General features: G+C 45.6%; 1 protein-coding gene across 2 annotated transcripts in view; it reads left to right on the top strand.

Moving 5' to 3' along the window:
* The first annotated feature begins 283 nt into the window (after positions 1–283).
* The window catches only part of DNAAF11 (dynein axonemal assembly factor 11), a 54872-nt gene continuing 39638 nt past the window's right edge, over positions 284–15517 (top strand). For both annotated transcript variants that reach the window (XM_069731935.1, XM_069731934.1), the window contains exons 1-3: positions 284–366; positions 2885–3052; positions 11365–11442. In XM_069731935.1, coding sequence (XP_069588036.1) covers positions 357–366; positions 2885–3052; positions 11365–11442 — 256 coding nt within the window. In that variant the 5' untranslated portion in view covers positions 284–356. The remainder of the gene's footprint in view (positions 367–2884; positions 3053–11364; positions 11443–15517) is intronic.

Raw genomic sequence — 15517 nt, 5'->3', positions numbered from 1 at the left:
TCTAGCAGCCTCAGCACAACGCTACTTCCTGCTATCGTGTCTTCACACTGCCATTACCTCAAAAAATCACCTCCGTTCTAGTCGGTACCCTCCGACCACTCATTGACTTTACAGAACTTGAAATTAGAAATGTCGCAAAAGCCAGCGCTGTTCAGTCACATCTCGCTTTACGATGACGCGTGTACTCAGCGCCCTCTGCTGGAGCATTATTGTACATCACCACATCACTCTGCGGTTCTTTTGGTCCGTCTCTCCTTCCGTCCCCAGCTCGTTGTCATGGTTACAGAGCCGCTTCTCTCAGCACACACCGGAGCGGAGACGTCTCTACCCATCCGTCCGTCCGTCCGTCCGCCGCCATGGTGCTCAGTGAGTGTCCGCGTCCTCATGTGTAACCTGCATCTGTTTATATTGTGCTTGTGAACTACAACTTCCAGCAAATGCTGTCTCGCTGCAGTGACATTGCTGGGACCTGTAGTCCCACAGCCACTGCATTCATATTATTAGGGGGGGGAGGGTGCAGGGATGTGGAAACCTCAGGACCTTGATCCGTGATTGCATTTACTCTTTTTTTTTTTTTTTTTCACCTTTTATTAATGTCTCCTTTTGATATATTTCCAGTTTTGTCTCATCCTTGTAGCTTTAGGCCGTGTGCACACGCTGCTGCTTCTCTGCGACTCGCCTGTTTGGTGCAGTGTGCCAGTTCTTTTGTAGATTTTTTTTTTCACCCATTGACTTCAATGAAGTCAGATAAAAGCGCAATAAACCGGTGTGTACAGATGTCAGCGGTGAAAGCCATAGAGATAGATAACAGATGCAGACAGATGACTGCACAACCCCCGACATATTCCACATTTGTGGATCTATGGCGTTTTATGATTAAAGAAATAAATGATTGACAAGAACGGCCTGGGGGGTTTTTTTGGTAACCGAACAAAGGTAAAGCAGACAGCTGGGGGCTGATATGATCAGGCCAGGAAGGTCTCTGGTTATTGGACCCTTGCCAGACTAAAAATACCAGCCTGCACCCACCCAAGAAGTGGCGCATCACTTTAGATTAGAGGTCAGCGAATTTCTTCGGGTCCCCGCTTATTCCACAAGATATAGCGCTGCAGAGAGAACCCGGATACATGGATCAGCTGATCGGCACCACAGCTCCATGTGTCGCGGCTGTGTCACTGTCACAGTACATACATGGAGAGCCCAGCAAACAGGCCCAACACGCAGGCTCTCCATACATGTGCTGTGACACAGCCGCGACGCATGGAGCTGCGGCAACGGACAGCTGATCAGCCGGCGCGCTCCATGTATCCGGGTTCCCTCTGCAGCTTATTCGCTATAGCTTGCCGAATAAGCGGGGACCTAAAGAAATTCGCTGACCTCTACATGAGATGCTCCAGTTCTGGCTCTTCGCCTTCACTTTTCCCGATTGCGCTGGTTGCGTCGGCCATCGAGGTAACGGTAGTTGGGGTTGATGTCAGCTGTGAATTTTCCAAAAACACAGCTGGGATCGAGCCCAGGGGTTAGTAATGGAGATGAATCAATCACGCTCTCCCCATTACTAACCCAGTAAGGCCTCTTTCACACTTCAGTCTTTTGGCGTCAGTCACTACCGACATAGTGACGGATTGACGGATCCGTCACAATTGTTGCGAAAACGGTTCTAACGGATCCGTTTTTTTGACGGATCCGTTACTTGGGGGTTGTCTGGGAGAAGTATCTACTTTTTGGAGCATGCGCAATTGAAAAAACGGATTGGGGCGACGGATCCGCCGAAAAAACGGTTGCGGCGGATCCGTCACCCATAGGCGCCCATTCTATGGAATGGCGGACGCGACGGATCCGTCGCGATCCGCCATTTCGGCGTTGACAAAAAACGTTCCAATGTCCGTCTATTTTCAGAAAACGTCCGCCAAATGTCGACGGATCCGTCGCATGGCGGATGGAACGGACGACCATCCGTCACAATCCGTCACTAATGCAAGTCTATGGGAAAATAACGGATCCGTCAAAAAAAAATGACGGATCCGTTATTTGAGGAAAATGGCGGTTTTAGACTGACGCCAAATAACTGAAGTGTGAAAGAGGCCTAAGAAGAAACACACAAATACTGTATTGAAATAAACCGCCCCCCTTCCCCCCGACACTCCCTCATTCACCACGCCGGTCCGATCTAGTCCACCAAATCTGACGTAGTCCAGAGCACAGGATGACTGGGAGCGTTAGGCTAATTTCACACATCAGGTTTTTGGTTTCAGGCACAATCTGGCAATTTTTGGAAAAAAACGGATCTGTGTTGTTTTTTTTTACACCGGATCCTTTTTTTTTCTCATAGAGTTGTATTAGCGCCTGATGGCCACACTTTTCATCTTTTTTTTTTTTTCCGGATCCGTCCAAATAGTCGTTTCCGGCCGATGGAGAAAACGTCCAGAGGAACGTTTGTTTATCCAGCGAAAAAAGCGCACAGTGATGGAGCCGGCCAAAAAAGTGTAAAACGATGAATCCGGCCTCCTGATCCGGTTTTCCATTGAAATCTATTTCTTTCTTTCTTTCTTTCTTTCTTTCTTTCTTTCTTTCTTTCTTTCTTTCTTTCTTTCTTTCTTTCTTTCTTTCTTTCTTTCTTTCTTTCTCTCTCTCTCACATCTGGTCATTCTGCGCTCCGCACTACGTCAGATTTGGCGGACTACATCGGACCTACGTGGGAACTTTTTTTTTTTTTTAATGAAGTGGTGAATGATAGAAAGTGTCAGTGGGTTTATTTCAATAAAGTATTTTTGTGTGTGTGATTGGAGTCGCTGACGATAACCGTGTCCTAGTGTAGCAGAGCTGAAGAGCAGCCGACGCTGTGGCGAGGACTGAGCTCCCATTTTTGTCATCTTCTTCCCAGTCACAGAAGATCTGATCCGGAGACGAGCCGAACACAACAACTGCGAGATCTTCTCCCTGGAGGAAATTTCCCTTCACCAGCAAGATCTGGAGAGGATCGAGCACCTGGACAAATGGTGCCGAGAGCTGAAAATCCTCTACCTCCAGAACAACCTCATCCCCAGAATAGGTCAGTGTGTTGTTCTGTAGGACTACAGATCCCAGAATCCGTTGTCTGTCTGGAGTCAGTCTTGCTGTTTCACTCAGAGAAGTTGATGAGAAAATCCCTTTAATATTTTAACAGCTGTCAATACTCCTTTAACAACACGGTTATTCCCATCATTAAAACTTTCAGATAGGTGGGGTCCCACTGGATCAGACCCCTACTTCGCCCATCAGTGGCCACCACTCCATTCATTCTCTATGGGACATCAGACAACAGCAGTCCCATAGAGGATGACAGGATCAGAGACCACCGTTCCCAACCGAGCATTTTATAGCCCCATTCTAGGGGTCTGAACACTGGGAGTCCCAGCGATCTACAAGTTTTGGATAGATGAAAAGATTTAAGGCCGGCATCACACTAGCGAGTTTACGGACGTATGAGCGCATAAAATACATCCGTAAAACACGCATTACACACGGCCCAATGATTCTCAATGGGTCAGGTCCTATCAGCCGTATATTACGCATCCGTATTATACGGCTTTCTATGGCCGTACAAAATCGCAGCATGCTGCGTTTGTCAGCGTATTGCGCATAAAATACGCCAATAAAAGTCTATGGGGGCCAGAAAAATACGGATTACACACGGACAAGCAGTGTGACTTGCAAGAAATACGCAGCGCTGTTAGAGAGAAAAGCCGGTAATTCAGTGCGGTGTACAGTAAAATCACACTGACAGCTTACAGTAGAATAGGTAGAATAAATATGTACACATAGAATAGGTATATATATATATAATTGTCTAAGGGTTTTTCTGTCTGTCTGTCTGTCTGTCTGTCCTGGTTATCCCGCGTCTCTGATTGGTCGAGGCCGCCAATTGCATGGGAGCCCACACCAATTTTTTCCGCCATTTAACCCTTTAATTTAATAGCTAGAGCGCCCAAATTTTGTACATACACACTACTAACATTAGTAGTGTGGATTATGCAGAAAAAAAAATTGGTGATATGAGATGGTTTACTGCATGTAAACCATGTCTCATATCATGTCGGGTTTAGGAAGGAGAAAGCAAAAGCCGGTAATTGAATTACCGGCTTTTAAGCTATCTCGCGCTGGATGAAATATTAATATATATACATTTATGTGTCTCAATGACATATATATATATCTATATATATAATTGTCTAAGGGTTTTTCCGTCTGTCTGTCTGTCTGTCTGTCTGTCCTGGAAATCCCGCGTCTCTGATTGGTCCAGGCCGCCAGGCCTCGACCAATCAGCGACGGGCACAGTATCGACATAGAAATCCCTGGCGGCCTCGACCAATCAGAGACGGGCACAGCGACGATGATGTCATAAAGGACGTAGACATCCCGCGTCTGATTGGTCGAGGCCGCCAGGCCTCGACCAATCAGCGACGGGCACAGTATCGACGATGATGTCAATGGTTGCCATGGCGACGATGATGTCATAAAGGTTGCCTCGACCAATCAGCGACGGGCACAGTCTGCCGCGAATTCTGGAATCATCATTGTCCATATACTACGGGGACATGCATATTCCAGAATACCCGATGCGTTAGAATCGGGCCACAATCTAGTATATATATATATATATACAGTACATATGTTTTTATGTTTTTTTGAGCACATGGATCCATTGTATGTCCGTATGTCGGTTTTGCAAGCCTGCGAGAAAATCTCACAGTACGGATGCCATACGGATTACATACGGAGGATGCCATGCGCAAAATACGCTGACACACCCTGCCTACGGAGGAGCTACGGACAACTATTTTGGGGACTTTTCTGCATATTACGGCTGTAAAATACGGACCGTATTGTCTTACGCCGAGTGTGACGCCGGCCTAACACTGAGAATAACTTTGGAAGAGCTAATTGATTCGTAGGACCCTGGCCCAGCCGCCACGCCACATGTGAACCCTGCATACTGCCCCCATCACCGGCAATGCAAGGATGACGTTGCTCCAGGCCTACTGGTCAAAAGAGGTGGCGGAGATGACGGCGTGTAGGACGCCATGGACTACTGACCCGCATCCTGAGAATCAACGTGCATCATCTCAAAGGGCGCAGTCAGACAGCCCTATAAATCGGGCCAATATCGGACCACAATGCACGGGCTGGCCGACGGCCCTCCCAACCCAAGCGTGACAGCTTCATATGTTTCTAATCAGCTGTAACGCTCAGGTCGAGGGCGCTGCAGCCGGTCCGAGCATTGCCATCCGATCTTGGTCCAGTTTATATGGCTATCTGACTGCACCATAAGAATAAGGCTGCCATCACACTATCAGTATTTGGTCAGGATTTTACATCAGTATTTGTAGCCAAAACCAGGAGAGGGTGATAAATGCACATCAAGAGAATGCCAAGAGTGTGCAAAGCAGTCATCAAAGCAAAAGGTAGCTACTTTGAAGAACCTAGAATATAAGACATTTGTTAAGTATATAATTCCACATGTGTTAATTCATAGTTTTGATGCCTTCAGTGTGAATGTACAATTTTCATAGTCATGAAAATAAAGAAAAATCTTTAGATGAGAAGGTGTGTCCAAACATTTGGTCTGTACTGTACATATATATATATATATATATATATATATATATATTACACCATTACACACTGAACGGGAAACCACTGGGTAAATCTGACAGGGAGAAGGACTTGGGGATCCTAGTTAATGATAAACTTACCTGGAGCAGCCAGTGCCAGGCAGCAGCTGCCAAGGCAAACAGGATCATGGGGTGCATTAAAAGAGGTCTGGATACACATGATGAGAGCATTATACTGCCTCTGTACAAATCCCTAGTTAGACCGCACATGGAGTACTGTGTCCAGTTTTGGGCACCGGTGCTCAGGAAGGATATAATGGAACTAGAGAGAGTACAAAGGAGGGCAACAAAATTAATAAAGGGGATGGGAGAACTACAATACCCAGATAGATTAGCGTAATTAGGATTATTTAGTCTAGAAAAAAGACGACTGAGGGGCGATCTAATAACCATGTATAAGTATATAAGGGGACAATACAAATATCTCGCTGAGGATCTGTTTATACCAAGGAAGGTGACGGGCACAAGGGGGCATTCTTTGCGTCTGGAGGAGAGAAGGTTTTTCCACCAACATAGAAGAGGATTCTTTACTGTTAGGGCAGTGAGAATCTGGAATTGCTTGCCTGAGGAGGTGGTGATGGCGAACTCAGTCGAGGGGTTCAAGAGAGGCCTGGATGTCTTCCTGGAGCAGAACAATATTGTATCATACAATTATTAGGTTCTGTAGAAGGACGTAGATCTGGGGATTTATTATGATGGAATATAGGCTGAACTGGATGGACAAACGTCTTTTTCCGGCCTTACTAACTATGTTACTATATATATATATATATATATATATATATATATATATATATATATATATATATATATATATATATATATATATATATATATATATATATTATAAACTTTAATAAAACATTTTTTTTTTACATTGTGCAATGGTTTGTTTGATATATGACCCAACTTAGTATGCCTGTATCAGGGGCCATGAAAGGCAGACATTATTTAATTAATTATTATTATTTATATTTTTGGTCATATACGGTTCATTTTTTTTTGCTTTTACTTTTTAAGGAATTTGTGTTCTATAGATTTTTTAATCTATATATTATAATTATATATAGTAACATAGTAACATAGTAACATAGTTAGTAAGGCCGAAAAAAGACATTTGTCCATCCAGTTCAGCCTATATTCCATCATAATAAATACCCAGATCTGCGTCCTTCTACAGAACCTAATAATTGTATGATACAATATTGTTCTGCTCCAGGAAGACATCCAGGCCTCTCTTGAACCCCTCGACTGAGTTCGCCATCACCACCTCCTCAGGCAAGCAATTCCAGATTCTCACTGCCCTAACAGTAAAGAATCCTCTTCTATGTTGGTGGAAAAACCTTCTCTCCTCCAGACGCAAATAATGCCCCCTTGTGCCCGTCACCTTCCTTGGTATAAACAGATCCTCAGCGAGATATTTGTATTGTCCCCTTATATACTTATACATGGTTATTAGATCGCCCCTCAGTCGTCTTTTTTCTAGACTAAATAATCCTAATTACGCTAATCTATCTGGGTATTGTAGTTCTCCCATCCCCTTTATTAATTTTGTTGCCCTCCTTTGTACTCTCTCTAGTTCCATTATATCCTTCCTGAGCACCGGTGCCCAAAACTGGACACAGTACTCCATGTGCGGTCTAACTAGGGATTTGTACAGAGGCAGTATAATGCTCTCATCATGTGTATCCAGACCTCTTTTAATGCACCCCATGATCCTGTTTGCCTTGGCAGCTGCTGCCTGGCACTGGCTGCTCCAGGTAAGTTTATCATTAACTAGGATCCCCAAGTCCTTCTCCCTGTCAGATTTACCCAGTGGTTTCCCGTTCAGTGTGTAATGGTGATATTGATTCCTTCTTCCCATGTGTATAACCTTACATTTATCATTGTTAAACCTCATCTGCCACCTTTCAGCCCAAGTTTCCAACTTATCCAGATCCATCTGTAGCAGAATACTATCTTCTCTTGTATTAACTGCTTTACATAGTTTTGTATCATCTGCAAATATCGATATTTTACTGTGTAAACCTTCTACCAGATCATTAATGAATATGTTGAAGAGAACAGGTCCCAATACTGACCCCTGCGGTACCCCACTGGTCACAGCGACCCAGTTAGAGACTATACCATTTATAACCACCCTCTGCTTTCTATCACTAAGCCAGTTACTAACCCATTTACACACATTTTCCCCCAGACCAAGCATTCTCATTTTGTGTACCAACCTCTTGTGTGGCACGGTATCAAACGCTTTGGAAAAATCGAGATATACCACGTCCAATGACTCACCGTGGTCCAGCCTATAGCTTACCTCTTCATAAAAACTGATTAGATTGGTTTGACAGGAGCGATTTCTCATAAACCCATGCTGATATGGAGTTAAACAGTTATTCTCATTGAGATAATCCAGAATAACATCCCTCAGAAACCCTTCAAATATTTTACCAACAATAGAGGTTAGACTTACTGGCCTATAATTTCCAGGTTCACTTTTAGAGCCCTTTTTGAATATTGGCACCACATTTGCTATGCGCCAGTCCTGCGGAACAGACCCTGTCGCTATAGAGTCCCTAAAAATAAGAAATAATGCTTTATCTATTACATTACTTAGTTCTCTTAGTACTCGTGGGTGTATGCCATCCGGACCCGGAGATTTATCTATTTTAATCTTATTTAGCCGGTTTCGCACCTCTTCTTGGGTTAGATTGGTGACCCTTAATATAGGGTTTTCATTGTTTCTTGGGATTTCACCTAGCATTTCATTTTCCACCGTGAATACCGTGGAGAAGAAGGTGTTTAATATGTTAGCTTTTTCCTCGTCATCTACAACCATTCTTTCCTCACTATTTTTTAAGGGGCCTACATTTTCAGTTTTTATTCTTTTACTATTGATATAGTTGAAGAACAGTTTGGGATTAGTTTTACTCTCCTTAGCAATGTGCTTCTCTGTTTCCTTTTTGGCAGCTTTAATTAGTTTTTTAGATAAAGTATTTTTCTCCCTATAGTTTTTTAGAGCTTCAATGGTGCCATCCTGCTTTAGTAGTGCAAATGCTTTCTTTTTACTGTTAATTGCCTGTCTTACTTCTTTGTTTAGCCACATTGGGTTTTTCCTATTTCTAGTCCTTTTATTCCCACAAGGTATAAACCGCTTACACTGCCTATTTAGGATGTTCTTAAACATTTCCCATTTATTATCTGTATTCTTATTTCTGAGGATATTGTCCCAGTCTACCAGATTAAGGGCATCTCTAAGCTGGTCAAACTTTGCCTTCCTAAAGTTCAATGTTTTTGTGACTCCCTGACAAGTCCCCCTAGTGAAAGACAGGTGAAACTGTACAATATTGTGGTCGCTATTTCCTAGATGCCCAACCACCTGCAGATTTGTTATTCTGTCAGGTCTATTAGATAGTATTAGGTCTAAAAGTGCTGCTCCTCTGGTTGGATTCTGCACCAATTGTGAAAGATAATTTTTCTTGGTTATTAGCAGAAACCTGTTGCCTTTATGGGTTTCACAGGTTTCACTTTCCCAGTTAATATCCGGGTAGTTAAAGTCCCCCATAACCAGGACCTCATTATGGGTTGCAGCTTCATCTATCTGCTTTAGAAGTAGACTTTCCATGCTTTCTGTTATATTTGGGGGTTTGTAACAGACCCCAATGAGAATTTTGTTACCATTTTTCCCTCCATGAATTTCAACCCATATGGACTCGACATCCTCATTCCCTTCGCTAATATCCTCCCTTAAAGTGGACTTTAGACAAGACTTTACATAGAGACAAACCCCTCCTCCTCTCCGATTTTTACGATCCTTTCTAAACAGACTGTAACCCTGTAAGTTAACTGCCCAGTCATAGCTTTCATCTAACCATGTCTCGGTTATTCCCACTATGTCAAAGTTACCTGTAGATATTTCTGCTTCTAGTTCTTCCATCTTGTTTGTCAGGCTTCTGGCGTTTGCGAGCATGCAGTTTAGAGGATTTTGTTTTGTTCCAATCTCCTCACTGTGGATTGTTTTAGAAATGTTCTTACCTCCCTTCTGAGTATGTTTTCCTGGGTCGTCTTTGTTCGAGTCTAATGTTTTTCTTCCCGTCCCCTCTTCTTCTAGTTTAACGCCCTCCTGATGAGTGTAGCGAGTCTTCTGGCGAATGTGTGTTTCCCAGGTTTGTTGAGGTGTAGTCCGTCTCTGGCGAGGAGTCCATCGTACCAGTAATTCACACCGTGGTCCAGGAATCCAAATCCTTGTTGTCTGCACCATCGTCTTAGCCAGTTGTTTGCATCAAGGATCCTGTTCCATCTCCTGGTGCCATGCCCGTCTACTGGAAGGATAGAAGAAAAAACTACCTGTGCATCCAGTTCCTTTACTTTCTTCCCCAACTCTTCAAAGTCCTTGCAGATTGTCGGTAGGTCCTTCCTTGCCGTGTCATTGGTGCCAACATGTATCAGAAGAAATGGGTGGACGTCCTTGGAGCTGAAGAGCTTTGGTATCCTATCGGTCACATCCTTGATCATCGCACCTGGAAGGCAGCATACTTCTCTTGCAGTTATGTCCGGTCTGCAGATGGCTGCTTCGGTGCCTCTCAGTAGTGAGTCTCCCACCACCACCACTCTTCGTTGCTTCTTGGCTGTACTTTTTGCTGTCACTTGTTGCTGTGTGCCCTTTTCTTTTTTGCTTGCTGGTATTGCTTCATTCTTAGGTGTGCCATCTTCATCCTCTACAAAGATTTGATATCGGTTCTTCAGTTGTGTGGTTGGTGATTTCTCCATGGTCTTCTTGCTTCTTTTGGTCACATGCTTCCACTCATCTGCTTTTGGAGGTTCTCTGACACTTTTTGCACCTTCTGTGACCAGTAGAGATGCTTCTGTTCTGTCTAGAAAGTCTTCATTCTCTTTGATGAGTTTCAAAGTTGCTATTCTTTCTTCCAGACCCCGCACCTTTTCTTCTAAAAGGGCCACTAGTCTACACTTCTGACAGGTGAAATTGGATTCTTCTTCTGGTTGATCTGTGAACATGTAGCACATGCTGCAGCTCACCATGTAGGTTGTCACATCTGCCATGTTGCTCCTAGATCCTGCTGACTTGCTGTGTGTTTTCCTTCTTGTGTAATCTACTCAGCCAAGCTCTCTTGCAATAATGTCCTACAGGCAATGCTTTCGAAGCAGCTGGTCCCGGCTGTACCCAACGATCTTCTAGCTTAGGGAGACTCTTCGCTTTCCCAGAAGGCACCTGGAATATGCAAATTAGCCTCCTGAAGCTTGAATCCTTGGTTTGGTGATGCTTTCGAAGCAGCTGGTCCCGGCTGTACCCAACGATCTTCTAGCTTAGGGAGACTTCGCTTCTCCCAGAAGGCACCTGGAATATGCAAATTAGCCTCCTGAAGCTTGAATCCTTGGTTTATATATATATATATATATATATATATATATATATATATATATATATATATTTTTTTTTTTCTAATATTAGGGCTTTTATTTTGCCAAAGGTGCCACTGAGTAAATGAAATAGTAGTGCAATTGTTTCAGACGATCGCTCTTATGTCACTGACTGGTGGTAAAATCCGCTCCGCAGCTGATCACAGGCGCCATTGCTTGTTTCCTCTGCGCTTTCCTTGTCTGGTAACACGCAGAATCTATCACAGTCGCAGCGTCCCTGGTGGTCCGTGTTCCTATAATCGCTGATCCTGGCTGATCGCTTGTTTTTCCATTGCAGAGAATGTCGGCCGACTGAAGAAACTGGAATATCTGAATTTAGCCTTGAACAACATAGAAAAGATTGAAAATTTGGAAGGTAAGTGCGATTAACCCAATGAATGTGCCCCCCTTAAAGGAGTTGTCCACTTTTTTGGGGAAAAAAATCATCAATGCATTAAACCAAACTCGGGACATATATGTAATTTCCACATCGGGTACCGGTGTATGGCGTGTGGGTACCGGTGTATGGCGCGTGGGTACCGGCGTATGGCGCGTGGGTATCGGTGTATGGCGCGTGGATATCGGTGTATAGCGTGTGGGTACCGTTGTATGGCGTGTGGGTACCGTTGTATGGCGTGTGGGTACCGTTGTATGGCGTGTGGGTACCGGTGTATGGCGCGTGGGTACCGGCGTATGGCGCGTGGGTATCGGTGTATGGTGCGTGGGTATCGGTGTATGGCAGGTGGGTACCGGTGTATGGCGTGTGAGTACCGTTGTATGGCGTGTGGGTATCGGTGTATGGCAGGTGGGTATCGGTGTATGGCGCGTGGGTATCGGTGTATGGCGCGTGGGTACCGGCGTATGGCGCGTGGGTATCGGTGTATGGCAGGTGGGTATCGGTGTATGGCAGGTGGGTATCGGTGTATGGCGCGTGGGTACCGTTGTATGGCGTGTGGGTACCGGTGTATGGCGCGTGGGTACCGGCGTATGGCGCGTGGGTATCGGTGTATGGTGCGTGGGTATCGGTGTATGGCAGGTGGGTACCGGTGTATGGCGTGTGAGTACCGTTGTATGGCGTGTGGGTATCGGTGTATGGCAGGTGGGTATCGGTGTATGGCAGGTGGGTATCGGTGTATGGCGCGTGGGTATCGGTGTATGGCGCGTGGGTACCGGCGTATGGCGCGTGGGTATCGGTGTATGGCAGGTGGGTATCGGTGTATGGCGCGTGGGTATCGGTGTATGGTGCGTGGGTACCGGCGTATGGCGCGTGGGTATCGGTGTATGGCGCGTGGGTACCGGCGTATGGCGCGTGGGTATCGGTGTATGTCAGGTGGGTATCGGTGTATGGCAGGTGGGTATCGGTGTATGGCAGGTGGGTATCGGTGTATGGCGCGTGGGTATCGGTGTATGGCAGGTGGGTATCGGTGTATGGCAGGTGGGTATCGGTGTATGGCAGGTGGGTATCGGTGTATGGCGCGTGGGTATCGGTGTATGGCGCGTGGGTACCGGCGTATGGCGCGTGGGTATCGGCGTATGGCGCGTGGGTATCGGTGTATGGCGCGTGGGTACCGTTGTATGGCGTGTGGGTACCGGTGTATGGCGCGTGGGTACCGTTGTATGGCGCGTGGGTATCGTTGTATGGCGCGTGGGTACCGTTGTATGGCGCGTGGGTACCGTTGTATGGCGCGTGGGTACCGGTGTATGGCGCGTGGGTACCGTTGTATGGCGCGTGGGTACCGGGGTATGGCGCGTGGGTACCGGCGTATGGCGCGTGGGTACCGGCGTATGGCGCGTGGGTACCGGCGTATGGCGCGTGGGTATCGGCGTATGGCGCGTGGGTACCGGTGTATGGCGTGTGGGTACTGGTGTATGGCGCGTGGGTACCGTTGTATGGCGTGTGGGTACCGGTGTATGGCGCGTGGGTACCGGTGTATGGCGCGTGGGTACCGGTGTATGGCGCGTGGGTACCGGCGTATGGCGCGTGGGTATCGGCGTATGGCGCGTGGGTACCGTTGTATGGCGTGTGGGTACCGTTGTATGGCGTGTGGGTACCGGCGTATGGCGCGTGGGTATCGGTGTATGGCGCGTGGGTACCGGTGTATGGCGCGTGGGTACCGGTGTATGGCGGGTGGGTACCGGTTTATGGGGCGTGGGTACCGGTGTATGGCGTGTGGGTACCGGCGTATGGCGCGTGGGTACCGGCGTATGGCGCGTGGGTATCGGCGTATGGCGCGTGGGTACCGGTGTATGGCGTGTGGGTACCGTTGTATGGCGTGTGGGTACCGGTGTATGGCGTGTGGGTATTGGTGTATGGCGCGTGGGTACCGGCGTATGGCGCGTGGGTATCGGCGTATGGCGCGTGGGTACCGTTGTATGGCGTGTGGGTACCGGCGTATGGCGCGTGGGTATCGGTGTATGGCGTGTGGGTACTGGTGTATGGGGCGTGGGTATCGGTGTATGACGTGTGGGTACCGGCGTATGGCACGTGGGTACCGGCGTGTGGCGCGTGGGTACCGGTGTATGGCGCGTGGGTACCGATGTATGGCGCGTGGGTACCGGTGTATGGCGGGTGGGTACCGGTGTATGGGGCGTGGGTACCGGTGTATGGCGTGTGGATACCGGTGTATGGCGTGTGCCCCGGAGCTGAGCGCTCTCCATACAGGGCGGCTGCTGGCTCTGTTTTACACCCAGAATCTGGTTCTAGCAGCAGCGAATAGAGGTAGGAGTGATCGCTGCTTAACCCTATAGATGCTGCCAATCACTGACAGCAGCATGTATACGGTATGTTTCTAACTGGTCTGAGCATCTGTTTCTGCACCCATTGCCCTTGACATGCAGTTGCACGGTGCCGAGGGGTTACTGAAGGCCCACGTCATGGTGGACCTATAAAGCCCAGCTCCGGCCTCAATGGAAAATTGTTCATTTCACTATATACCGCAATACCACAGTATGTACAAAGTACAAGCAAACTTTGCAGGTTCTGGTCCCCTAAATAAAATAAAAAATATGCCAAAAGTAAAAAACAAACAAAAACACTTCTTAGTCATCGCCCCTTCCGCCAAAAAATGCAATAAAAAATGATGAAAGCGTTATATTTGTTAAAATGGTACAAAAAAGAAATAGTAGCAAATAACAAATTAATTCCCTCTTTGAAAACAAAGACCTTTTGTGCTTTCTTAAATGAGTATTCCCATTTCCAAGATCCTATCCCAATATGTAGTAGGTGTAATAATAATAATATTAGCAACTACCTCCAATTAGAAATGTAGTATAGTTCTTCTGATTCGCTATGTCTCTTTCCTCATGTGCAGACATTGCAGGACCTTAGGTATCCATGGTTACAACCACTAACAACTAACTAACTGTCAGTGGTCGTAACCATGGATACCTAAGGTTCTGCAATGCCTGCACATGATGAAAGAGACATAGCGAATCAGAAGAACTATACTACATTTCTATTTGGAGGTATTTGCTAGTATTATTATTAATACACTTACTGCTTATTGCGATAGGATCTTGGAGATGGAAATACCCCTTTTTAAAAGTCTGATTTATGAAAGCGTTTGGTAAGAGTCGTAAAGGTAAAAAAATAATTTGCCAGGATTTCCTTTTTTCGTTGGTCTCACCATACCAAAAACAAGCCTTCACGCAGCTCAAAAGGACCGAAAAATAAAAAAGGTTCTGGATCTCTGACATTGGTGACACAAACCAAAAATTTATTTTGATTTATTTATTTATTTTTTGCACTTAAAAAAATATAAAAAATTCACGTGTTGCCGTTAATCGCCCCGATCTGAAGAATCGTGTTTCCAGGTCATTTTTACCGCACAATAAGCACCGTAAAATGAAAACCTAAAAAGCAACGGTGGAATTGTTTTTTTGTTTTTTTTTTTCACTATTTTGCCCCACTTTAATTGTTTCCTTGTTTTTCAGTACTTGATATAGTAAAATGAATGGTGTCATTCAAACTTCCAACTCGTCCTGCAATAAACAAGCCCTCATACAGCCGTGTTCCTGGAAAAATAAAAAGAGCTCTTGAAAGAAAAGGAGGAAGAAAAAAAATGAAGGCACAAAAAACGAAAAATGGCTCCATTTGGAAAGGGGTACTCCCATCTCCAACATCCTGCCTCAATATGTAGTAGGTGTGATAACAATAAAATTAGCACATACCTCCAATTAGAAATGTAGTATAGTTCTTCTGATTAATTATGTTGCTTTCCTAATGTGCAGGGCATTCCTGTAGCTTAGGTATTCATGGTTATGACCACTCATATAGTCAGTTAGCTGTTAATGGCCGTAACCATAGATACCTAAGCTCCTGCAACGCCCTACACACGGGGAAAGTGACATAGCTAATCAGAAGAACTGTACTGCATCTCTAATTGGACGTATTTGCAAATATAATTATTATTATTACACCTACTACATATTATGAGATGGGTGTGATCTTT

Source organism: Ranitomeya imitator, chromosome 6, assembly GCF_032444005.1.
Source record: "Ranitomeya imitator isolate aRanImi1 chromosome 6, aRanImi1.pri, whole genome shotgun sequence".
Lineage (NCBI taxonomy): Eukaryota > Metazoa > Chordata > Amphibia > Anura > Dendrobatidae > Ranitomeya > Ranitomeya imitator.
Note: the sequence above shows the minus strand (reverse complement) of the source record. Positions and strands in the feature narration are given on the sequence as shown.